This window comes from Scaptodrosophila lebanonensis, unplaced genomic scaffold (assembly GCF_003285725.1).
Source record: "Scaptodrosophila lebanonensis strain 11010-0011.00,11010-0021.00 unplaced genomic scaffold, SlebRS2 tig00001410-arrow-pilon, whole genome shotgun sequence".
Taxonomy (NCBI): Eukaryota; Metazoa; Arthropoda; class Insecta; order Diptera; family Drosophilidae; genus Scaptodrosophila; species Scaptodrosophila lebanonensis.
In genome coordinates, this window is record NW_022060738.1 from 2,090,114 (window position 1) to 2,115,882 (window position 25,769).

Genomic DNA, 25,769 nt, shown 5'->3' on the forward strand with positions numbered 1-25,769 from the left:
TCATATGAACACATTTGCAATGTTTTCTTTTCTTTAATTTCACTAATTACTAAAAAAAAAAAGCCTTCTTCCACAATGTCTCTGAAATTGCAATTATTCACACTTTTTTTCAACTAGCTCAACAGCTTGTGATCTTTTATGATTAGCATTTCATTCAATATTCAGATGTTTGGAATTGTTTAAGTTTACTTAATAATTTATATACATAAATGTACTTTTAACATTTTAAGTTGAACAGCTTATATTTGTTGCCAAACAGTTTTAAGCTTATGAGGTTTTAACATATGCTTTGGAGGTATTTAAAGGCTTTAAGTTGCCGGAACTTTTTGCCAATCTATGCTAAATCAAAGCAGCTGTGCTACCAAAATGCCCCTCAGCTTAACATAAAGGCTCACTTATCTGCACACGGACTAGGGACAATAGCCCACATACACTCTCCCACAAATACATACATACATTATTTGTCCCAGCAAAGCCGAGGCATTACAACAACGGCTACCAGCAACAGGCAGCAAGATAATTGCCAAACTTTATTAACACCAAAAACCTCCGGATGGCTGGTAAAAAGGAGTTGCGAATTGCGCGTCCATGAATATGAAATGAAGTCGAGGCGGGCAAAGCGCACAAAAAGGTGTATATATGTATGTGTCTATCTGTGCGTGTGGTTTTTTGTTTGTAGAATGGGTGCCATAAACAACAATTTATGCGCTTTAATGAAAATTGGTTGAGGGCTGCTTGGGTTTTAGACACCAAATAAATTAACAGACTTAAACTTGCTTTTGTTCTATGCGGGTGCCAAGTACTTAGGGCAGGAGTTACCGTCACACGTAAATGCAAATTTTGAACAATGTCTCATAGATGGGTACTAGAGTGTTAACAGCACTGGACACATTAACCATTGGCCCCCATCACGGTGCAAAGGCGAATTGCCTTTTAAAAATTTAGGGCCGTGCAATTTATATTTCACTTGGGACTTCCCCCGTCCCCTGTTCGCAATTGGAATATTTTTTCATTTCTTGATATGACCAACAAAATTTGTTAAAACTGCGCAGGTTAAAAAGAAGGAACTGAGAAAATAAACAGCAGCGACATTTTTTATGCAAATTTATAACGAGTTGCTTTCGTTTTTCGCGCTTAAATTGGCAACCAAAAACGCATATGGAAATTTTATGCAAATCTCGCATTGTTGTTGCAGTTGTTGTTATTCCAATTTGTAACAAATTTTTGCGCGAAATTGTTCGAAAACGTCGCTGGGGTGCACACATGCACGCCATTAACTTAAAACGACAAACAGCAAAGCTTCCGCTGCAGGCGCAAAAACATAGCATACTTTTTGGGGTTGTGCAAATTTAATTTTCCGTGCGGCAAAAATCAAATTGCATAAATGTCAAAAGCGTATATAGGCATGCACATACATACATATATGATGTGCTTGTGTGTGTCAGACATCAAGTAGTTTAAAGTGCTAACAAATTTTTGCAAAGTGCTTCAAGTCGAAAAGTTTAACTGCCAAAGCGTTTACAATTTTAATTTTCTCCTTCTTGTTCCCCATGCCAATTGCAGCAACAATTTGGCTTTTCATTTTCAAGTTGAAGATGTACTTTAAGCGACCACAATGCGAGTCAAGGCCCCATCCGGCCAAAAAGTTCGCCTCACTTAAACTGCAACTGAAGCTGACAAAATATTTTGATTACTTTTCCACATTGGCAACACTTCAAAATGGCAAGCAAGAGAAGAAAGCTAATGCACGGTGGTCAAAAGCAGGACGCACAAACTTTTAAGACAAAATGTAGGGAAACTAAACAAAAAAAAACGGGCAAATGCAACAGGAAGATGGAACAGAATGAACCAAAACGCAATAGACACAGAATAAGTACAGAAGTTATCCAAAAGGATAAACGAAATAGAACTGTTATTCGAAACTGAAACATAAAGGAAAAAATATGAGAAACTACGACTGGAACAAAACAGATCCAAACTTCATAAAACAACATCCAAAACAATCTTAATATTTATAGAACTGAAGCTAAAATATTAACTGAAGAGACACCTAATTTGATATAAATAGAACGAAATACCATTTCCAAAGAATTAAAATACGCTGCCATAGAATGGAGGAGGTGTTTTGTATTTTTCTTAACAAACTATTTTTGCACCACTGTACGAAAGGGACAAGCAACGATGCGCCCAGAAGCGTCAAGTAGCGCAGCGCAATAGAGCAGCGCTCGAGCATATTTTCAAAATAAATATTATCGTAGTAAAGTTGTCGGCGAATTTGTCGCAAATGATAAGAAGCCAAGGCGCAGTTAGCTTCGCCATCGCGTCCTCGTTACTTCTTGTTGGCATCAACCGACAGACGGACCGGCCGACCAAACGACAAGAGCCTGCCTGGCTTGCAAAGTCATTGGAAAGCGGAAGTTTAAAGCTTGCAAATGCTGTCAACTGGCCTCTCAGTGTCCGCCTGTTGATGACACCTTGATGCTTAAACCGTCCTGCCAAAAAGTTCTTGCTACTCATAGAAGCTCGAGTTGATTTTGTCAGACAAGTTTGTGTTTTAAACGCTTGCAGTCCTCCGGTAAGCTTTAATTAATGTTCAAACTACAATTAGACGGTGCCTTGAAGCTGCTAATGTGGCCACGTAGTCGTTGCCTAAAAGCAGGCCATCAAAATGGCCATAATGTGCAGTAGCCAGTAGCCATACTGCCAACGTGCGTGTCGTGCACTCATCAAATGCGAACAAGCTTTTAGGACTTGCAAGGAAAAACGCACAACATAATCAACAAGCGAGGCAAACGAGAAAGCAATGCGAGTCACACACACACACACACAAACGCAGAGACCCACGATTTCCGAACATAAAACTTGGCCAAAACGTTTTGCTCACCCTTAAAAGGAAATAAAAAAGAAACGACAGCCTGGCAGAGCTCTCTTTGAGCTGTCTGCACCTAATGGAAAATGTCAGTTTGCCCTGCGCCCATAACTTCGAAACGTTTTATTGAAGTCTCCACCGACAGGCGAGACTTCGACTCTGCGGCCACAGTACAGCCACACTCGAGTGTGCATTGCGTGGCGCGTCTTCCACTACTTTTTCGTGCGTTTACCTTTTTTCTTAACATCGTGCTGCGACCGCGTTACCGTTAAACCTAACGAAGCGGAAGCGCTAAAAATGAAGCGGCAGCCAGCAGGCAGACACATCACTGATGACTTACCCAACCCCAATACGAAATCATGAGCATTTTGGTAAAAAGACTGGAAAAATTGTTTTTAATTTTTTGATGTGCCAAAAATGTAATTTACTGCCTGCACTTGTGGGGAAATCACTTAAATTAAGCAACTACTTCTATGTCGTATACACCCCTATTAAAAATGAATGATCACGCTCAAATTCAACCCACGAATGGGGGAATATTGAACGTGAACACTGATTCGTTCACTAATTATTGTAGTTCTTTTTTTTGGCACAAATTGCCTTTGAAAAGTGGATAATCACGCTAAAAAGTTAATTGAAATATGAACATAAAACGTTGAGCATTAAATCCAATCCTATTTGAAAATTATTAATATTCGTTAAAGGTGAAGCTGCTTTATTTATTCACTAATAATGACTTGCTTTCTAATAAGAGCTTCTGGCAATATCTTTTTAAGAATATTCGAAATATATGTTATTTCCCTGAAACAGATGATAACTATGATAATATACGATGATATCCTTGAACCATCTATTTCAAAATGTTTCAATTATCTTTAGTCATGATAATTTGGAAATTAAAAACAGTGTCATCTCTATTTATCTATATCATCTTTTATGTAACGTTTAAAAGTAATTTGTAATATACATATAAAGAGCTGAAATATTATTTATTATATAAAAAGTTTCAAAAATATATGTGTAAAGATTCATGGAGATTTGCTGTCAAATATTTCAGTTTTTCTTTGTATTACTCTGCAAGTCGGCTTTCCATTTTTTGTCATAACAGATGCATTTGCCAGGTCTCACACAAAACATTCTAAATCTATACACAATACGGTTCAGTTTATTTTTTCGTAGCCAAAATACTCAAGCATTTTTTACTTTCTTTACAATGGCAAACAAAATTAAAGACTCCAAATTAGAGCTGCAACGGGAAACAACATCCCTAGCAAGCTCATTGAGCAAAAAACCCATTTCGGATAAGCAGAAAACAATATGGTCCGTCAACTTTGAGATTTCTGGCAAAGTGCAGGGTAAGTAAACAGGAGTTTTATGAACGCACAAATAATGAATGCATTTCTTTCACAGGCGTCTTTTTCCGGAAGGTACTTCTGAATGGGCATTACTGTTTTATAGACTTCCAAACCTAACCATTTTTCCACAGCACACTCTGACCCAGGCACGTAAGCTGGGCCTGCACGGCTGGTGTATGAACACGACCCACGGCACTGTCAAGGGAGTGTTGGAGGGGCCACTCGAGCAGATTACGGATATGTTAGTTCTTCGAAGCAACTTTGTCTTTATGCTTAAAATAAACCTTACTCCCCAGGCGCTATTGGCTGCAGCACAAGGGTAGTCCACGTTCGATCATCCAGAAGGCTGACTTTACACCCAATCAACCCATACCCAATTACTGCTACAAGACTTTCTCCATTCGAAAATAATTATGATGCAGCTTTTTATTTTGCCGCTGTCCAATTATAACTCGCGCATATAGAAAATTAGAAGTTAATTATAGGCCAGCAAAATCATAACTAAGCAATAACTGTCTTTTCTTCAGCAACTAAATTCAGTTAAAACCGTCTGCCCGCACCTCACAGCCCATAAAACCAGGCCTGGATCCAAGTACGTGCCACAAAACTTTTGCACGTATCTAACACGGCCATAGAAACATTCTTTTTTCCACTTTTGCTGCGTGCTTTGGCAATTGTCATAATACCCCGAGCTGCTGTCCACAAATAGCCAGAAAAGTTGCAGGCAAAAGTTTTTCCGACCATTCGCCTGGGAATTGGCTGGCCGACCATTCGAATAATGGCACGTGCTGTGGTCAAAACATTCCCTATATATCGAGTGCAGACGTAGTCATAGTTAAGGGGCTCCCAAGTGGCCTACTTTTCCACATATAGTTCATACATACTATATAGCATGTGTGTGTCTGCCTAATGAAATTTGTTTAGATCAGTGACAACTTTTTTTCGCTCTGTCTGCAATTAGCCGATGCAAAATATTATTTTTTGGTACCAGTTTTAAGTACTATACACACAAATTGACAGTCAGTCAAAACAATTCCAATTTATATGCTGCAGCTGGTAAACTGTTTTTCGTATTTCTGATGCTGTTCTATTTTTTTGTTGTTGGTTTGCAAACTAAACGGCAAAGTTTGCAGCACTTCTGCCAATTTGGCGACAAATATTGTGTTGCTGGGAAAAAGCCAAAATAAAAACAAAATAAATTTACATAAATAAATAAAAGTTCGAAATGTAACAGTTGGCACTTGACGGCAATTAAAAGCCAACACACAGCCGCTGCTGGTCGACGCCATTTTGACGGCTTGCCTCCTCTGTTTTGTTGTGTTTTGTTATACCCTTGAAAAAGGGCAGTCTTGGATATGGCGGAATTTGTCAGGAGGTTTGAAACCATGGAAAATATGAGAACATTTTGCTACAAGCTCTGCTCGGGCTGACTAACTTGTTAAGTAATTAGTCCTTTTGCTTTGCTGAGAAGCCATCTTTTGAGAAACAAATAAAAATGAAATGACACTGAAAAGGGCACCTCATCATTTATCCATAGCCTTTTTCACTGTTAGCCTAAAACTCTTCGATATTGCATTCTATGTTTTTGTCGAAAGAAGAGCAAAGGCTAATTAGCCCCATATATTTTCCTTGTCTAATTAAGCTTATGGTTTCTAACCTTGTCAAGAAAGCTTTCCCAAAGGATCCACTACATGGACATGAAGTACGTGAATTGAAGAACCCAATTTTCAACTGCCGTGTAATTCCGCTAGATTTAGCATACAATTTTAAAGGATTTAATTTATGTGGTTACTATATAACTATTAGGCTATAACCGCGGGTATATAAAAAGTTACATGGTATTCTCAGCTGGTACAACAGTTTTATACCCTTTTATTGTTTGGGGATACTACTCTAAAAAAATGAACCCTTTCTTATGTGCATACTACTCTTGGAAGCCTTAAAAGGGTATAAAAGCTTCGGTGCACCAGAGCATACTGCATAACTATTTATATTCCCTCGGTGTTTACCAGGCAGTCGCACTACCTGTCTGCCAATATTGTTGATATTTGCTGTTTGACTTCACTTCTCTTTTTTGCTGTATGGCAAACACTTTATTATGAACTGATAAAACCGCAAAAATTGCTGTGACTAACAAATGGTTGGTTTGGCGTTGCCAGACTGCACAGTCTGGCCATATTTGCACATTGAGCCGTAACGCCTCGTTCCTGGATCAACAGTTTTTGCTCGCATAACTTTTAACTGTTTCCAGTTATTTATTTAGCATGTTAATTAAGCTCTGAGCAGAATATTCGTGCAAAGCGAAAATTTCATTTCATTTTGGTTGATATGAAAATTTTATTTCAATTTATTATTGACCGAAAATTGTACAAACGTTGTAAACTCTAACTCGGCAACATTGCCGTATTTATTGGTATTTGGGCCTCATGTTCGGCATCGTCCATATGTCGATGCTGGTTCGAGGCTCTACATGGAGGCGCTTCCATGTTGCAAAGGCCTGTGCTTCTTCCGGCTTCACCCGCACCTTTCTGATTACTCGAGGCTTTTCCAGCTCTTTACGCATCTCTTGACGCAGCAGCTCCCGATAGAGCAGCAATTTGCGCTTGGTTTCTGGATCACCTAAGGCGGTGCTAAATTTGAGACCAGTTTTGGAAGTTTTCGTCCTGTTAGAGAGGTATTGAATGAAAGACATTAAGACCAAGACTATTCTTTAAAGTGGTACGCGAACTTACGCCTTTGGATTCGCCATTGTGGACCTCGAATAATTCAATATTTTGGGGTGCCTTTTTTAGAGTTTACAGCAAATTTTGAATTTAAACTAACTATAAGGTGAAGTAAGAAATGGCAATGCCTACTTGACAGAAAAAATCAAAATCACATTTTGGCACGATTTATTTATTTAATCAAAATTTTTCCGAAACAAATATGTTACGTATAAGTAGAGTTATAATAATATTTATGGAAGTATTCATGAATAAGTACTGTTGAAACCATTCAAAACATAAGATGTCATTTCCACTAGCAACTTCCTAATTGAAGAACAAAAGCAGGATGTTTGCTTGCTTGTATTATGCGTTTCAATATAGAAAACCTTGGACTATAGGACTTCACGAAAGAATGTATTATTTTTGGTTCAAAACTTCTGTAATTATACGGACAAATACCAATTATCCTTATCCTTATCGATAAATTTGAATTTATTTGACTTGACTTTGAGAATCCTTAAGCTACTAGGAGTACGAATACTAACAGTAATTGCATACAAATATGTTTCTCCTGATGGAGAGGGTGCCATTAAATACCGGACGATGTAAAAGATCTAATCTAATATATTTATTCAAATATTATATATAAATAATTGAATCAAAGGTGAAATAAGCACTCAATGAAACAAAAATAATGCCAGAAATATTAGTTTTTAAAATTTTAAATATTTGATTTTATCGCAGAAATAAACTTAAGTTCGAAATACATCGAAATACTATTCAATCAGCGCTGAGAAATAACAAATAAATACGCCTAAATATTCTATCTTACTCTTCCTGCATATGCAAAAATACACGTTATACAAGTATTGTAAGTATTTTTAGATAATCATGGCTAGTTAGTTCATATTATCAGAGGCCATTTAATAAGTCTGCTCGAACGCGGCTTGTGACTTTCATTTTGCATCAGAGCTTTTTTGAGAATAAACATGTATAAATGAAGTTGTTCAATTTGGAATTCAAAAAAGGCAGGTTGGCGGTCGGCAGCAGTCAGGCGCCAACGGCGCCGACACACACGCAAATAGATAAAAGCGCATTGCCGATAATCAATTCCGTTTCCGTTGACGTTCTGAATATTTTGCTCGTTCCGGGCGACAATGCTGCATATGCGTGTAGTGTGTATATCCAGTCGATATGTCAAGCATTGAGGACGGGAGAAATAATTGTAATAATTCGTGGCAAGCCAAACTAAAAAGGTATGATCAGTGTGCGTGGATTAGCTGCGCATTAGTTGGACATGACACCCATTTCAAAGCGCGGTGTGCTGTTGGCGATGGGGCGGTGGGGGGAAGGCGTTTTAACTTTGTCCATTTGCGTGCCGTGCCAGTTAAATGGTTTGCATGTTAAATGCGCTGCCACATTCTCGAAATGTTCTCTATTAGGGCTGTCGATTGGTGCTAATGATAACGAGGCCATTGCTCGGCCATTGATTTGTATTGATTACACTATAGTTGACAGCATTTTCGCTACCAAGCCAATCGAAAGCCAATCGGTATGTACCACAAATTATTTACGATAATTGTCCGACTTGTAAAGGCAATGTAGAAAAGCTCAGTTGTTCATAGAAATACAACGCTGCTCTGTTGCATATTCTTTTGTGTAATAAAATGAAAGCCATATCATTGTAGGAATCAAGTTCTGATATATGTAAGCTTTTCAAATAATGTGTAGTATATAGTAGCTGTCTCTTGTAGACCGACCGTGTGTTTTTCCAATTGCTGTATTAATATCAAATTTATATTCAAATTAAAGCCTAAACTCTTAGGCCAGCATAGCCTCTAACAGAGTTTTCTATCTTTATTTAACAAACACTTTTGCAATGATTTTTTTCCTTCAATTTTTAGTTACACATGTTGACTACAGACAGCCTCAAAGCGGAAACTAAATTGTGGTTGTGTTTCAAGGCCTTTCAACATCAAAGTTCCATCAGCAATAGCTTTGTGTGGCATGTCTGGGCAAGGGACGCATTCGATTACACATGCAGCTCATGTCGCCCACAACTGGCAGTTGTTAGCCTGCGTCTAAATCTCTACCAGACCCTGTCCCCTCTGTAAGCCCAAAAACTTCCCTGCCAAGTCAATGCAAACAAACAACGGCACAGGTTGCGCCTGTTCTGCTCTGTCTAGACAGAAAGTCATTTCTTTTATGCCCGCATGCCCAAGCCAAAAATTCTCTATTTGCACAAATGTTGCATTATTTGTAGAAAAGTCGCGGATCGGCTGATATATACTCGTACATAGTTCTAGCAGCGGCAACAGCCGGTGGCAAATTTTATTAAATATTTTATAGTCGCATTTTGGGCGGCAAAGACCGCAAACTCAATTTGGTTGCAGGGCAGCAGCATTCGCGCTAATTTGCAACGGCAGCAGCGAACGCTTGACAGGGCCACGCCCTAGACGCCCACATGCAGCAACCCATGCTGTGCCACACCCCCATTACTACGTCCGCTTGTTGCATGTGCGCGCTTTCATGGCTTGCGTGCCAATTTGATGAATGTCGCATTTGATTAGACGCCACCCCGCCCCACCCCTTTCTCTCTAAAACAGCCGCACACACTACAGCTTGTTACCTGCATTAATAACAATTTCATGTTTAGTTTGAGGCCACATGCAATTTGCAAATTTTTGCGCAAAATCTTTGCATAATAAATGACGTTGATAAGCAGTTGATTGTTTTGCCTCACAGGTGGCTTGAATGTTTCGTTTTTAATATGCTTGCACTGTTAATAAAAAGGAGCGCGTTTTATAATTTATTACTTCTATAATAACTCTTCGGTTTTCATAATATGTAGAGGTTTACTCTGCATATAATTTCAATTGCAATATAATTTAGAAAATAAATAATCAGATATACTATAATTAAAAGTGCACTTTCCATTCCTTAGAAGGAAGAGAGTCTATGCTCTTAAATTAAAAGTTAAAGTTAAGTTAAAAAGTTAAAGTTAAAGTAAGTTAAAGTTAAGTTAAAAATTCGCAGGCAATGGCGGACATTTTTTTAAAAGGTAAACGGAATAAACTTGTAATTTTACTGAGCAAGGAAGATCCTTTTTTGATAGACGAGTCGGCTCGCAAATAAATACTAAAGCGTGATAAGTCGAAGCCAGAAATGACTCCTTACTTAAAATTTATTCTTTGTAAATTTAATTTTTTACTTATCTTTTATTTTATATACGAGTATTTCTTTTGGAAAATTCGGAAATTTTCATTTACTATTCAACTTTACAGTGTACCCCTCAATAAACCCTCAAAATGTAGGTTCAAATATGCACGCGCAGCCGAAAAACTTTTTGGCATAAACTTGTTAGTGAAAATTCTTGTCGAGTTTCGTTCTGACTTTGATTTGTTATGGCCAAAACGCCTAAATGCCGCGTGCTGGCAAACTTTGTGCCTTTGAAGCGGCACAGAATGGACATTGTTATGGCTGGAGGGGTGTAAGCGGAAATGGCCCAAATACCATTCGTATCAATGCGTCTTGACTATTGTTGCTATTTCGGGTTGACTTTGCTGCTGACACGCGTTCTCTTTGTTGGCCAATTTGAATGCTCAGGCGCCGATTGAATGCCAGTTATTTGCGTAAAGGGTCAAAGGGATACTGACTAATTAATTGCAGAAACAAATATGCAGATATCGCCAAATTTAATAAGAGAGGAGCATTTTTTTGTGGACAGCTCACAAAATTAAAATTATATAAAATAAAATGGTAGAATTTATTCCAACTAATCGAAAAGTAGGGCTTAGAGCCGACGGTTATATCTTTACAAATAAATTACAAAACTCTTCCAAAGCCCAGTCTCTAGATGGCTTAGGCACAATCAAGTAAACTGTTCTGACAGATATCAGCATTATTAGTCTAAGAAGCTAAACTGAACTCGATTCTACTAAACAACCAAGTCAGCCATAGAATGTAAATCAAAATTTTAGTAGCAAAATGCAAAGTTATTCAACATCAATATGCCCGAGGACGCAACAAGGTGAACTTGAATAATCCCTAAACTACAATATTTTCTTTGAAGTCCCCCTCCATAATCTCTTACAGACCTTATGCTCACTTAAGGCAGGCAGCGCTGGAAAAACGCAGAGCCAAAATGGACTACGAGGAGAAGCGTCAATTGATTAACGATGGGTACGCGTATCGGTTGCGCCTTTTGAAGGAACTCAAGCTGGAGATAAAACGGAGATATAAACAGGAGCTGGCGGAAGCTCAAGAGGAATACCGTGAAAGGCAAATGAATATAAAAGAGATGAGAGGGCAAGCTGCATGCTCCAAAAATTAGCCAGCACTGCGATTATTATGCGATCATTTACCAGCCATTGACAGCAACTCTTGTCCTGGTTCTGCTCCACTTGGCAGCCTCATTAATATTAAAAAATTGTCTACCAAGTGAGCGCAGCCTGCATTTTAATGAAATACACGACGAGAACAGCATAAAAAACAACAACCAATTTCACAATTTGCGCCTCGAAATATATGCAACACTACTTTTTCTACTCATACTGTTCTAAAATAAAAGAAATTGAAAAGCCAAACAATGCAAATTTTTGCCACTTCTGCTTTGCATAGGGCTGAAAAAATGGCGTGGGAGGCACAGCAATATAAAATGGAGCTGTAGCACAAGCGCCAAATTGACCCAAATATCTGTCATGCCGTATTTTTATGCTCTCCTCTGCAAAATGAAATGAAGCACATAGGTTGAATATCACTTTATGCTACACGGAGAGAAGCAACGAAAGCTGCATGAGGTCTTTTGTCTGTTTGAGCTTTTTGTCTGTCAGTATGAACGCTTTGTTCTTGGATATTATAAGTAATAGAGACATAATTCTCAGTATAAGCATTCCTCCAAAGTTATTGTGGGTTCAGCTTATATTAGATTTTGGCTTGTTCTACAAAAGGATGTGTATAAAGGCCGTTACTAAGAGTATAAAAAACCATTTTATTTGTAAATGCATGCATATGAAGATCACTTCTTAAGAACCATTATTGCAAAAATAACTATATTACTCAGAAAACCGTATATTGACAAACATCTTTTGCGCTTCAGGATTATATCAATTATTATGTCTATGTACATTAATATCTATATAAGTCAAGCATGTACTAACAACAGCATAGAGAGTATCTCATAGTCGTTTGCAGCACTGCGTAATAATTTATGGGCAAAGCCAAATGCCGAAATTTCATTCATTCTTTTTATCAATTTTGTTTTGCTCTCGCATATTTTTTGTTATCAAGGCCCATAGAGTTGTGTGAAAAGAATTCCCGCTTTAAACTTCAAAAGTATGGCAGATTTTTGCGCTTTCATCAGCGCCACAGGCTGCTAATCCTGTTAAAGCCCTCACAAATATATGCACATTCAATGCCAAGGCTCAACGCCTCGATGTGACAAAAAATATATATACATTTGTACATAAATGCAGCAAAAAATACAAATAAATAAAAAGAAATGGAAGAGGAAGGGAGCGACAAGCCTAAGCTGCAGCATTCAATTTCAAATCCTGTGGAGTTTCCACAATACAAGAATAAGTTAAATAAAAGCAATGAGCGAGCACCACGGGCAGTCGCCAGTCGAGCGACCAAATCGAATGAGAATCAAAGCAAATCAATGACAATATCATCCCCAACGTGCTGTGCCGCGCACTTAATATCATGAAAATTGCAAAATTTACTTTAGTAATTTGCCACAGCCTTTCCAGCCAGCGAGACACTGAAATATGTCAATTTCAATTAGGGCCTTCCTGCCCGACCTTCAAAGCGGGCGACGGTGCCAATTGAACTGTCAATGTGCAGATAGATTTTGTAAGCCCAAAGGCAAACTCTACTCCACTTTATTTTGACACTGCGCTCAAATAGACAAATGTGTCAATTTTATGTAAAAACTTTTCAATCAGTTTTCGATACCACTCTGCAAATTGTCTTCGACATTTAATGGACGTGGGGCGTTCAAGCAACCGGGTAATTATAGTGTCTTGAGCAGCATGACACAAATTGTTGACAGTTGTAGGGCCGGAGGCAAGGCTTGGGCAATTGGATATATGTACTTGTATATATTTGGCAAGTGGTAAGAGTGGTATTTACAAGTAAGTAGATTGGAGGTTGTATATCTTATTTCTTATTCAATGTAACAAACCAAAAGTGTATTTTAGGCGCAAATATTTGGTTTGGTCCTTTAGAAACAACGTCAGTGCGCGGTAGAGAAGACGGGTATTGAAAAAAACAGGTTGTATAGAGTGATAAATCAAACAAGGTTCAGAAGATGGCTATTGATTTTCAAAGGCCAGCGGCAGTGCAGAGCGTTGATTTTTATTTTAATTTCTTTCAGAAAAGCATTTTTAATATTTCATACAATATAGTGGCTTCTACCCTAAATCAGAAATCGCCTTTCTTTTAAACATTTTGTGTGTTGCTGAAATTTGAATTGAAATACGTTGAAGGAAGATAAAAGTGGTAAAATTTTCCACTTTTTAGAATATTTGTCGGACGATATTGCTAGAATAATTAGTGCTAGTCTTTGAGTTTCAGAACTAATATGCCGATGAAATATTTGTGAACATGTTTTGAAAATACTTACTACTTATGAAATTTATTCTTTGAAGTTAGTATCGATTATCGGAATAAAGTTGTGGGAATCTTGAAGAACATCGATACAAAAGCCATATAATTTGCAAAGCATTTAAACAACAATCTATTCATTGTAAAGCTTCTTCACACTAAAAAAGGAGCAAATATTTCAAATTTGAATATCTGATAAGATCAGAAATCAAAATACAAATGCTATAGTATGGGTAGTGGGGAAAAAGGTAATCCTAATCTTATTAACTTATTCTCTTAACTTATTCTTTGAAATTAATGCAAGCCAGCAAACAAAATTACGCCGAATGATCGCACTCTTTATACTCTGTACATAAAATGTACAAGAGTATATTAGGTTTGCGGGAGCTGAAAATATAACAGGCAGAAGGAGGCGTGGCAGATCCCACAAAGTATATATATTCTTGATCTGCATGACGAGAGAAATCGATCTAGACATGTCCGTCCGTCTGTCTGGATGAACGCAAGGATCTCAGAAACTATTAAAGCTAGAATAACCAAAGCTGGTATCCAGATTACAGAATTTCGTCAATACTGTCCACATTTCAAAAACTACATAAACCAAAAACTACATAAACACGCAATCTATGTACAGTTATCTACTTTAGTTTCAAATTTTATCCAATTCGGTCAATTATAACAAAAGTTATTAGAGAAACAAATTCTATCCTGTACATTCCCCCCCAAACTGCAGCAACAAGTTCGCTCTTCTTCTTCCTCTTTTTGATTCTGCTATGGGCGCATATACCTTAGTATCGGATGTTTACCTGGGTACAGGGTATTTCACTGTCGGGTTTGCTCGACTGTAGCGTTCTCTCTTGTTAATTTAAAATTTGAATGAAATTTTGATTGAGCATTATTTTCCCTCCTTCATATTACAGACAACTATAAAAAACTCGTAAAACTTTAAAACATCCATACAATCACAGGCAATGCACAGGAAATACGAGCAAGAACATTCAATTTAAAGCAAGCTCGCAATTACAAGGTACATGACAATTGGCGCCTTGGCCATTTAGTTATATGTCTTTCTGTAAGACCATCAGCAGAGGCGCCAATGAACACCACCAACTAACTGACTAACCGACAGGCTGACTGACTTTTTGACTAGCACGACCTGACTGCCTGCTGATTGATTTGCAACTGAAAACTTGAAATTGAACTTGAAATGTGCACACACAACGCTCTTACGATTACAAAGCAAAATCAACAGGAACCGAGGCAGTCAGACGACTTTCATGCTGTACGTGTACACTGGTCAAAAAAAAATTGAAATTCGAAATTAACTTCCCTTGGTCATTATCATTTGAAAATATTTTTCAGAGCTGCAAAGAAACGAAGGGTGTAAATTTTAAAATGCATGTTAGCATAGGGACAGTAATTAAACTGAGCTTCGTTTCCAAAAAATATATATATTTAGATTTCGTCAGAACTTTTTATTATATTTTTCAACTATATACATATATTGATCTCTTCATTAAATTCTTCAATTTGAAACAGATTCTTTAATTTCTTGGGCTCAGTAAAAAATTGTATTAGCAACAGAAAAGGTTGACATATAAGTATGTTAGAATACATATTTATATTTATTTTTAAGCAAATAACTTTCATATTTACAAAATATTCCTATTTCTAATAAACTAACTTTGAAATTACAATCGTTTTCTGAGAAAAAAGTATTCTATGTTTTCTTTATTTGATTCTGCTTGAGAACGAATTTCCTAATATGGGTGGATTTCTGTCTTGATTTGATTTGATTTTTCAGAGTGTAGAAATAAAGTCATGTCTGTTGGTTGAACGAATCGTTGCCAACCGATTTGCTGTTGCTGTTGTTGTCGCTGTTGTTGATATGATCTTGTCATTACTACAACTGACGAGATATGGCAGGGAGGGAGAAGAGGGATCTGCTTCACCCAACTGCAGTTGAGTTTGGGGTGCAAAAATAAACGACACTTTGATGTGAAATTGATGATGATTGAAAGTGCAATGCTGGCTGGCGGGCTGGCTGGAGTCGGTTGCCAAGAATTGACAGCATATGCAGCCCGTCGTCTTGTAAGCATTATTCTTGCAGTGGGCATAAAACATTTAACAATTAATTTTACAGCAGAGTCCTAGCTACCACTTTATGATTCAAGCGGGTCTCATGTGTGGCTAGTCAAGTTTTATGGCTCACACTTTCGGCTACTACGTGCGTGCTCTTGAGAGGAGTATGTAAGCCCCACAACAGCCCATGACATCCCACATTCATGTTCTATATGTGTCAAAACTACTTTTGCGCCATCGTAAATTTAATTCATACGCGTCGTTGATGTCGACGTCTGCGTCTGCGTCTCCATCTCCGTCTGCGTCCGCATCAGTCTTCCGTACTCATCGTTATATTATTGTCGTCATCATTGTCGCCGTCGTGGTCGTCTACTTCATAGGAAGTCGGAACGTGGGCCGTACAGATATGTCTAGGGAAGACGCCACTAGCAAATGCGAATGCTCATTGCATTTTTATCACTTGCGCGAAATTGGTTTTTATGTGCGAGCCTCATGTGCGCCTATTAAATTAAAACGTTGCGCCTCCTTAGGCTCGACTCGGCCGGGCTCGTCGACAACATCAATTCACATATTATTCCCAAGTATATATTACATAGATACATATGTATGTATATACGCCTGACCAGCTGTGCGCCAGCAGCGCAGTTAAATAAACTGTCCAGCCGCCATTTAAGTGATGACAATCAGCAAATAGGCAGTGATATATGCCAAGCGGCTCTGGGCAGAGTCTGCTCCTCAGCTCATACCTAATAATGGGCAGCAGTGTGCTGGGCAGCCACTTTTGGTCAAGTCTACGGAGAATCTTTTGTCACTTGTGTTATTTATTGATTTATAGCCAGTAGAGCTTGGCACCAACCTGATTGCAATGTATGGCGGCAATTGTGGTGGCCAGTGTGTGCGTGTATGAGTGAGTGGGTGGCATAAATAGCCACTTAATATGGTATATGGCAATTCTACTTACACAGTTTATTAAATAACATCATCGTTAAAAGGGCCTGAGATATTTACCTGCAATGAAAACAAAACAAAAATTACCATTAAGTGTGAAAATTAAGACGCGATTTTTCTGCTCTGCGTTTCTTAAATTGCAATTGATAAATAAACATCTATAATTTAATCCATTTAACGTAACATAACATAATCACACATATTTTAAACTGATTTTTTATGCTTTTATTTATTTCATCAAACACTGCACAAAAATGTATTCTTTAACCAAAATTATGTGCAAAAAAGACGTAAAGACGTAAATTTGACTACTTATTCTAACTAATAACTAAGATGACTTCGAAGGCAGGCTAAAAAGCACACTGAGTAGTACGTGTATCATCTTCAAACTTACACCAATGATTTAGGTATAGACGAATTCAATCGAATCGACTACCAATTTTGAGGAGCGTAAATTAAATATGGTAAAGGCAGGAGGAAACAAAAAGGAGATTATGCAGATAGGTTAGGTCTATGAAATGAAAACTTCAATCAAAACAACCTATGTTATCTTCGATTGAATTAATGGTATATTTTTTGAGCAACGCATAATTTAAAAGAAAGTTCTTAAATATATCTCAGTCAGCACTATAATTCCAACCAATTGGATATGGCATTGAGACAAGATTTATTTATCTACAACAACTACGACCTTCAAGCACTCTAGTTAGCATTTTCATACATGTATATTCTATGCCTACCCTTCTTTAATAGATGAGTGCCATTATTTATTAAAACTCCATCCACCGACACAAACCAACGAAAACCCACAACAACATAGCCTGGCTACCTTTGTTTTGCTAAGCTTATCAAAAATATATATACCCATACATGTATGTTCTTCATAAATTTGCGCACATTAACAGATTTGCAAAGCAAACAAAAGCGAAACTCCCACGGGTCCAGCAAAGAGATTAAAATCAAATCAGCTCATAAATTGCCAACTCTTTGGCACAAAGCACAATTGGGAAGGACGGAGGACACAGCTTTCGAAAAGGATATTAACGCCTTAGAAACGGCATGGCTCCGGTTGCTTTAATGGCCATGGGCGTGCACATAAATCATCGTAAAATATATAATCATAAGAAATAAAATAGAATTGAAAACATTTGCATGCATCGTCGCTGCCATGGCTGTCCATTTCCACTTCCAGTGTGCCATTGCCGCAAATCGTTGACAAATGCGCCGGACATTTGTGTATCGTTAAATTCAGAAAGCCCTAAATCGGCTTTAAGCGCATAACAATCGAGAATTATGGTTTTATGACCGAAGGGGTTCGTCGCAAATGACAATCGAAAATGAAAGTCGCAACAGTTGCGACGACAATTGCCCCTCAATATCAAAATCGAAGACCACCGCAAATGGCGTCCAGGGAGGAGGCAACGGTGTGGAAGAAGCATTTACATTTTTTGTTGAAGGGGAGGATCCAAGAACCCTGACTCCATTTCGAATGCTATTTGGTTATTGTCAGTCGCTGAATGGCATTTGACCCCCAGAAGTCAGCGCTTTGGATTCGTTATGTGCTGCCGCCTGCCATTGGCCATTAAAAAGTTTTGTAAAGTTAAATTACCAAAAATTGCAAATTGCTTGGATTATACACAACGACAAGGATGGCCGGCCAGCCAGCTAGCCCGGCAGCCAGACAGCTAGCACCAAGGACATTAAATTGTTGCGTCGTAGTCGTCCACATGGCCACTTTCACTTCCTGCTGCCACAGCCGCCCAACTTCGGTCTGTGAGGGCGTCAGCCATTGTGTGGCCAAAGGATTTCATACACTCAATATAATTAAGGGCTTGAGTTTAGACCAAGTTATTCCCCAACCTATCACTTGGCCAACAACCACCACCGCAGAGTCCTGGACGACTTGGACTTTGTGAATTGTGTCCGAGCAACATTTTTGTGTATTTTGTGGTCTGAGGTTATTGTAGAGCATCATCCTCTCTCAGCCTCACTTTGGCTCGAGTATTTGTCGCAGCTTTTGAATTGTATGTTAAATTAAATTTTACCACAGAGACCAGTCAACTGGTCGAAGTTGGGGTTTTGTAAAGTCATTGGTTGGCCCGTGTCTATACATATGTGTGTGTGAGAGTGTGCGGCATTAAGTTGTCAGTTTGTTGAGCTTGGCAGATTTTTCATAGGCACACGAGTGGTTTTTTGGTTTTAGCCTGGCCCTGGATAAGCATTTATAAATACGAATTTGCAACTTGTCTGCTCTGAAATATACACTAGATTGCTTGTTCAGGCGCTGCTTGCTGCATGCTGCCTGCATTGACGCCTGTGGTTGCATTGACACTTAAATGTAGTTGGAAAATAAATTGAATTTTTGATAAATTTAACAAAATGCAAATATTTGCTATGAAATTGCTTAAAGGGAGCTAGCTTGTCAAAGAAATTATTATTGCTTAGTAAATTTAAGAGTTGAAAATCAAATTAAAACCATATTAGGTTTCAGTTGTAAGATGATTGGAGAGCTTCTTCACGTGAATAATTATTAGAAGGTTTTTAATTCAATTTATTTAGTAACGAGTTCTGTGAATTTCAGAAAGGTGAATGATTTATATTAATTTCTCAATGGTCTTAAAACTTTGAAATTTAAAGACTATGAAGTTTTTATCTGAACTTAGAAGTTTAGACTCCGTTGTACATTATTTCTACTTATGTCTTTGTATCTTTAGGTGGCATTACTTAGACAGAGACAGATAGTTGCATTTTCTAGGAAATGTATCTGTAATTTATAAATGATTGAAATATTGTCATGTTACGCTTAAGAGCAACTTGAAGTTATAGCATTAAGTAATGGTATATATACCAGTATTTGGATGGGTAGGTAAACCCTGGGTATCACGTAGTTCTCCCACACATCTAACAATAGAATTATAAATATTATAAGCGAACCATCATCATATCGCATACCTATCTACTTTGTATGCTGAGCAAAAAAGTTTAAATAGAGTTTAAAATTAGGTTTCAAAGCCTTTCTATTTTCGTATATATTGGTCATTGTAGATTTATGCGTGTCCTTCACAACCCAAAGTTCAACTCAAAGCTATTGCTATTGTTGTACGAGCTGAGCGAACTCTGTGCTTCTACTTTGAACTAACAAAGTTTTTAGCAACTTTTCAGCAACTATGTACTCCCATTACACTCAAAACAAGAGAGAGTAGGAAGGAGTGTAAAAAACAATATTTATAGCTCTAATTACAAAAACAGAGCATCGTTCGCGCTGTCAACGCAACGCTGTCGCTCTGGGAATATTCCACCAAAAGGCGACCATAAGCCGCAATTTTCAGTGCTCGGCTAACGCAAAGTCAAGCCAAACAGTTTAACTGTCAAAAATGACAAATAGTACGCTAAGGATTTAATTTTAAATGCAATGCTTCACTTTCATTGCAGCAAAATTAACTACTAAATGGGCAAGAACTTGCCGCACTGACATTGCTGGCGATGGAAAAGCCGAGAGGGAGAGTACAGAAGGGCGAAAATCCGAGCAATAGGCAGTGGGAAACACACAGCTTTTCATAGCAACAGCCGCTGTGGCAACAACCACCGAAAATCCAAATCTCCAAGTTCAACGGAAGCGGAATTAAAAACGCAACGCGAAATGCGTCAGAGGACACCTTACCAGTGCGTAAGTCGCTGGTTAGAGGGGTGCGGCAGTTACGTGTGGGGTGTGTTATGTGTCAGACAGCAGTTACCGGACCCAGGCATAGGCATAGGCACAACCTACACCCGACACCCCCTGCCAGCACTCTCGCGGCCTTTTATGTTCGTACGGAAAATTAGGATTGCACAAAAAAGGATTTTCTGTTTAAAGGTAGTTGGGCACAACACAACCCAGCACAGCACATAGGGGAAGGAGGTAGAAGTATTTATAAATTACTCGACGCTCAATGTTCAGTCATACGTTTTATTGCAATTTCAAAAATGCCTCGTTGGCAGGGCTACTGCGTCGCACGTGCGCTTTAAACTGCCCTGCCTAGGGGGGTGTACCAATGTAGTTGTTTTTGTTTTTTTTTTTTTTTGGGTCTGCGATCTGCACTTATTAAAAATATTTTGTTGTATTTATCCAGCCCATAACCACCGTATTTGGTTCCCATTTTGTGTACATACTAGTCTGATTTATTTACGACTCACTCGGCCATGTAATTAAATTTTCTCTGAGCTTCTCACATTAAACACACATGTCAATCCGACAGTCTGCCTCGCCGACTGGAGTCTGTTACTCATTTGTTTCAAAGTGCCGTTTTTGTATGGCACGACTGCGATTTCAAAAACGGCACTCAGTGTTTTGTCTTTGTGCAAGTGAAATATAAATAATACAATTATTTTGTTTTATTAATTGGAGATCATTCAAACAGACCTTTTAAAAACTCTCTTCTGATCACGCAACCCCTCTTCAAAATTTGTAACGTAAATTCATAATACTTGTACAGTATTGTATGACGTCTGTAATTGTAATTTTGCTCTCATTGCTGCTCTGGAAATGCAGCTGTAGTGTTTGAGCCTTGCGTTCGTCAAGCTAGTCTGTTGCCCATCCGCTGCTCTCACTATTGAGTTGTTTTTGGCGAAGCAACCATAATCTACTTACTAATTGTCAACGGAGATTTTGACAGTCAACTTGTTTTATATGATATACGAGCTGGCCAAAAAATATTGGTAGCTCATTACCCATCTTTCAAAGCCATTTTTTCTAGCGCACTGTGCACTCTTAAGCTAGATATATATTTTTAACAAAATATATGCTTTATCCAAACCATATCAGTTGAAACCTATAAAATATTAAAACATCCACAGAATTCTTGCAATACTTGGCTAAGCACATGCTAAACTTTGTAATGCCAGAAAAATAATTCATTTAAGAACATGTTTATAAAGAGGAATCGCCTTCTGAAGAAAAATAATCAAATACTCTTTCAATCCAATACAACAACTCTCATTACGTACTTTTAATTTCGTAAGTAAACTTATACTTGTATTAAATAAGTGGCTTTAATTTCGTAAAACCATTTCTCTTATTCTCCTCCACGACCCCTTTTCCACAAAACAGTCTACTGGCCGCACTTTCCGCACTTTCCATCCCATACGAACCAGCACGCACATGTGCCAAACTATCTTTCAACATGTGTTTTTCAAATGCGCTTAGCTGCCATCCAACCATTTACACGTTTCGAAGCACCTACACTGCTCCCCCTCTGTGCGAAAAGCAGTTGTAAGCATGTAGAAGTTGTATGGCATGTAATTGCAAATCCAATTAATTTACAAAATAGTCACAGCAAATGTGCTACTAAGTAAGACATAAATAGCACGAGACTAGACAGAGACAACTGTGCGCAAGAGTATCTAACAGATACTTTCGTATCTGCACATGTGCACTGCTGGTTGTGGGGCAGCATTTCGTTACGAAAATTCCTTATACGTGTATGCAGTCGCGTGCGTTCTAGAATTTAAAGTGGCTGTGGTTGGAGTGCGTCGTCTTCGGCTCAGGTTGACAAATGTACAACAATTAACTAAGTAGTTCTTAAGAATTTATCTACGTCGACGCCTCGGATAGTTGCCACACTTGGTTCGGCGGCTACCCTCCAGCGATGGCTTGACAAGTGGCAAGCATAGAAATTGAAAAGTGAAATTATATCTCTGCCTCTCAGCCTCACGCTCTCCTTCTGTTTTACATCAGCTTCACTTTAGTGCCCATTAGGTGTTGGGAAAAAGGAACTGTAAGAAATATTATGCTAATAAATCGGTGCGACACGTGTCGTTGTACTCCAGTACTCCAATATTCCGGGCTAACAACATTTTTCAGCGCGACACAAAATGCTCTTAATAAACATGCGCCACAAAATATGCATTGGATATTTTTTGTACCCTCCCTAATGGCGGCAAAAAGTGCCACATTGTAGTTGCATTTCATGCAGCATTATACGAGTGTGTGTATAGTATATGTGTGTCTGTGCCACCCAGATGGATGGATGGCTCCGTGCCGTGCCGCACGTGGTGTTTACACATCATTTACATAAAACGAGCGACGGCCGTCGTGCGCTGCAAACATTTTTTGTTCCCGCTTTTTTCTGTTTCTCGGTTTTTTGCAATTTCTTGACAAAAACCTGCGCAACAAAGTTGTTAATTATACTTGACTGGACGCCGGTCGTCGGCAACGACGATCCTTCGCCTGCCATGCACAGCTTTGCTCAGTCAAGCGCTCATAATGAAGAAGAAGGCCGCCAGTATGGGACAGTGTGAGGCCGTCTTATGACACGCTGGGTAAGAGAGGAGAGGTGGGGGCAGGGACGGGCCTGCAGAATAATAACAACAAGGCTATGAGAAACCATTAATCAGTTTGCTGGTTAGGCACACAGTCTAGAGCAATGGCTCTAGATGGATGGGTCTGGCTCGCTTTAACTTGGCGATTTTCCCATTTCCATTTCTTTCGTATTTCCAGCGAACACTTTTAACGACTGCCGCCGCCGCCGTTTGCTCATTTGTTTCCTACGGACGCGGTCGCGTGCGTTACATTTTAACACACAATGGGCAGAAATTGTTCAAGATAAAACTGTTTAAGGCAAGCAGAAAAAAATAAATATTGCCTAATTGCTGTAATTAATGAGTTTAGTTTACATTTTCCAAAGCGAATAGTTTCAGCAGAAATTGTGTTGGGAGAACTACTTGTTGAAAAAAATTACCACCTTTTAGTTAAATTTATATCTGTTTATACACATGCGCTGAGTGATCGGTCATTCCTATTGACTAAAGTGTTTAGAAATTTCAAGCCACCATTTTAATGATTGCACTTTCTATAACAACTATAGATTTGGCTTAAAAACAAACCACAACATTTTAAAAGCTGATCAAGCTGAGCAGTTAGCCACATACCATTAAACAGTACGAACTTGGTAACGGCAACTATGGATACATGCAATTCCCCGATTGTGCTGAGGAAAATGATATTCCAATATTCTTAAGGTGCTTTGTATAATTGCTGTTTGTAAAAGCCTTAATAATTAGAACAAATTGCAGGCAAAAATAACAAACAACAACAAACGTTATAAAAAAGATTTCGGTGTTTTTCCTCGCACGGTGCAACAAGTTCCATAAATGCAGCTACCCTGGTTTCCTTTAGTTGCAACTACCGAGTTCGTACTGTAGATACTTTTAATAAAAATTCATTAGAGTAATTGCTGGCATATCGAGTTTTATTGCATTTGCAGACAGGCAGTAAAAATGCCAATATTAGAACTAAATATGCATAGAACAGCAAATGCCACATTGCCGCCGCAAGCCCAACATAAAATCGTTGCGTTGGTTGGGACCGCTGCGGAGCTATCAATGGCATTTAACCTTTAGCATATTCAGGAATCAGAAGAGGTAGGATTAAAAACAAAAAAAGCGAAAGCAAAGAACCCCTTCACACACGAGCCTGACCCCTTTTCAACCACACCCTCCGACGGGCAGCCAGCTAGCAACCCCAACACAAATTTCGGACGAAATTAAATTAGATTTCTGGTAGGAATGTTTGTTTGCCTGTTAGCTGCTTGTATTGTTTGCTTGTTTGTAGCCAAGCAAGCAAATGGCAGACAATTTTGCAATCGTCTACCGGATTGTTCGAAAAAATATTGAAATTACAGCAGAAATTCAAAAATATAACGCAACTAGAGAACACGGCAGCGAGAACTCAACAGAGCCCAGTTATTTGCCAAATGACCGATGGCATGTGTGTAAGCAAACATTTGCACACCAGCCGAGTCGAGCCGACCCACTCGGATACACACGCACATTTACATATGGGTAGTGCAGTGAAACGGAAGCGGAAATGCCTGCGCAAATGTGCGCATTTCAATTAAATTTCCGTTTTAATCACTTTTACAAGTTTCGTGTTGCACACTTTGCCGTCGTCAAAGGCACTCTTGGACGCACTCGCCCGGCCGCTCGCTCATTAAAAACATTTGCTACGCTATGCATTGGAAATTTAATTCTAAGTATAGTCCCACATCACTTTACTCGATCTGTCATATACGAGTAGTAGGTAGGTTTGAGAAGTGCATAGAAGGGACGCTCCTAGTGCAATGTATAATTGCTGCCATCGGGCTTGAGCGTCACTTCACTGTCCGAACGCACGAGCTCAAACGAGGTATTACACACATAACGTAACGGCAGGGGCAGACATATAGACACCGAAGACTTTGAGTTTTTGGTCACTGTTATGAGCGACTGTTCCGATAAGGACCCCTCCACTTCGGTATCAGGCTCAGATTCAGATTCAGATTCAGACTCTGGCTCAGTGCCGACATATGGCACCAGATCCAGACAATCCTCGCTGCTGCTGCAATCAGGCAATATTTCCAGGAACTCGTCGCTCGCATCGTAGAACAGTTCGGAATCGCCTTCGCCATCATTCGCGCTGATGCTCCAGGAGTTGCTCGGGGTCTGGGTACTGCTGTGCCTGGTGGAGCAGGATGATCTGCTCATCGATGTACAGCAACAGACTTGCTTCAAGTAATTGCTGCCCAAGGATGTCCAGGACCTGGGCACGCTTTGTCCACTCGCCTGAAACTGATGGTCTATCATGGCACGAACCGGAGACAGTTCCTCGACCAAGCCACATAAAAGCCGCTCGTTAATTGTGTCGCCGCCAGCCTTGCCGGGTGCACCGCTCTCGCAAGCCATGGGATTGTGACGCAGCAGCTCCTGCAGCGTAATGAAGGACTCTCGCATCTCCTGCAGCTGGGTGGAACTGTATGCCATGGTGAGCGGCGAATCTGGCACGGCCAGCGCATTTATCAGAAAGTTCAAGTCCTCGTCCATGACGTTGACAATGCGAAAGCGTGTACCAAATTTTGTAATTTTGATTCTTTTTTCAAGAATTAAAATACAGACGAACAAAATATTTTATTAGGCGGTATACAAAATTTTTGAAAATAAAAGAAATTTAAATCCCGGTCGAAAATTTTTGTTTAATGTTTTCAATTTGAAGTGTTTTTGATGGATATACACGTTTCATAATTAAACTTCTTAACATCATTTCCATTTGGGAAGGAAAGTTCGATATAAAATAAAAGACCATGTGATATAGTTTTTAGAAAAACCAACAATGTAGAGCCTTTATTCAAAATTTAAAATCATTTCCTTCTTAGCTATTTAGAACCCATTCAAGTTGATTTGTCCAGCTCTCTA

At 38.9% G+C, this 25,769-nt stretch overlaps 5 protein-coding genes across 6 annotated transcripts in view; 2 read left to right on the forward strand and 3 right to left on the reverse strand.

Annotated features, from left to right (window-relative positions):
• LOC115630637 (E3 ubiquitin-protein ligase TRIM9) overlaps positions 1 to 25,769 on the reverse strand; it is a 131,572-nt gene that overhangs the window by 65,785 nt on the left and 40,018 nt on the right. The gene's annotated exons all lie outside the window — the stretch shown is intronic.
• On the forward strand, positions 4,006 to 4,733 carry LOC115630640 (acylphosphatase-2). Its single transcript, XM_030527280.1, has 4 exons — positions 4,006 to 4,224; positions 4,280 to 4,296; positions 4,356 to 4,465; positions 4,521 to 4,733. The coding sequence occupies exons 1-4, from the start codon at positions 4,083 to 4,085 to the stop codon at positions 4,633 to 4,635; spliced, it is 384 nt and encodes a 127-aa protein (XP_030383140.1). The 5' UTR covers positions 4,006 to 4,082; the 3' UTR covers positions 4,636 to 4,733.
• Positions 6,537 to 7,084, reverse strand: LOC115630641. Its single transcript, XM_030527281.1, has 2 exons — positions 6,957 to 7,084; positions 6,537 to 6,887 (listed from the first exon to the last, which is right to left on the reverse strand). The coding sequence occupies exons 1-2, from the start codon at positions 6,971 to 6,973 to the stop codon at positions 6,632 to 6,634; spliced, it is 273 nt and encodes a 90-aa protein (XP_030383141.1). The 5' UTR covers positions 6,974 to 7,084; the 3' UTR covers positions 6,537 to 6,631.
• On the forward strand, positions 10,892 to 11,515 carry LOC115630642. The gene is made up of 2 exons (XM_030527282.1): positions 10,892 to 10,959; positions 11,025 to 11,515. The coding sequence occupies exons 1-2, from the start codon at positions 10,940 to 10,942 to the stop codon at positions 11,260 to 11,262; spliced, it is 258 nt and encodes an 85-aa protein (XP_030383142.1). The 5' UTR covers positions 10,892 to 10,939; the 3' UTR covers positions 11,263 to 11,515.
• LOC115630639 lies at positions 24,546 to 25,490 on the reverse strand. The gene has a single exon (XM_030527279.1). It carries the CDS (start codon positions 25,398 to 25,400, stop codon positions 24,654 to 24,656), a length of 747 nt encoding a protein of 248 aa, XP_030383139.1. The 5' UTR covers positions 25,401 to 25,490; the 3' UTR covers positions 24,546 to 24,653.

What these genes read in the sequence shown, in the direction of transcription:
- LOC115630640 (XM_030527280.1), top strand. Translation starts at nt 4,083, where the DNA reads ATGGCAAACAAAATTAAAGACTCCAAATTAGAGCTGCAACGGGAAACA. An exon ending in CTCGAGCAGATTACGGATAT is followed by an intron (nt 4,466 to 4,520) that starts GTTAGTTCTTCG and finishes CTTACTCCCCAG; the next exon opens with GCGCTATTGGCTGCAGCACA.
- LOC115630642 (XM_030527282.1), top strand. Translation starts at nt 10,940, where the DNA reads ATGCCCGAGGACGCAACAAG. An exon ending in ATGCCCGAGGACGCAACAAG is followed by an intron (nt 10,960 to 11,024) that starts GTGAACTTGAAT and finishes AATCTCTTACAG; the next exon opens with ACCTTATGCTCACTTAAGGC.
- LOC115630639 (XM_030527279.1), bottom strand. Translation starts at nt 25,400, where the DNA reads ATGGACGAGGACTTGAACTTTCTGATAAATGCGCTGGCCGTGCCAGAT.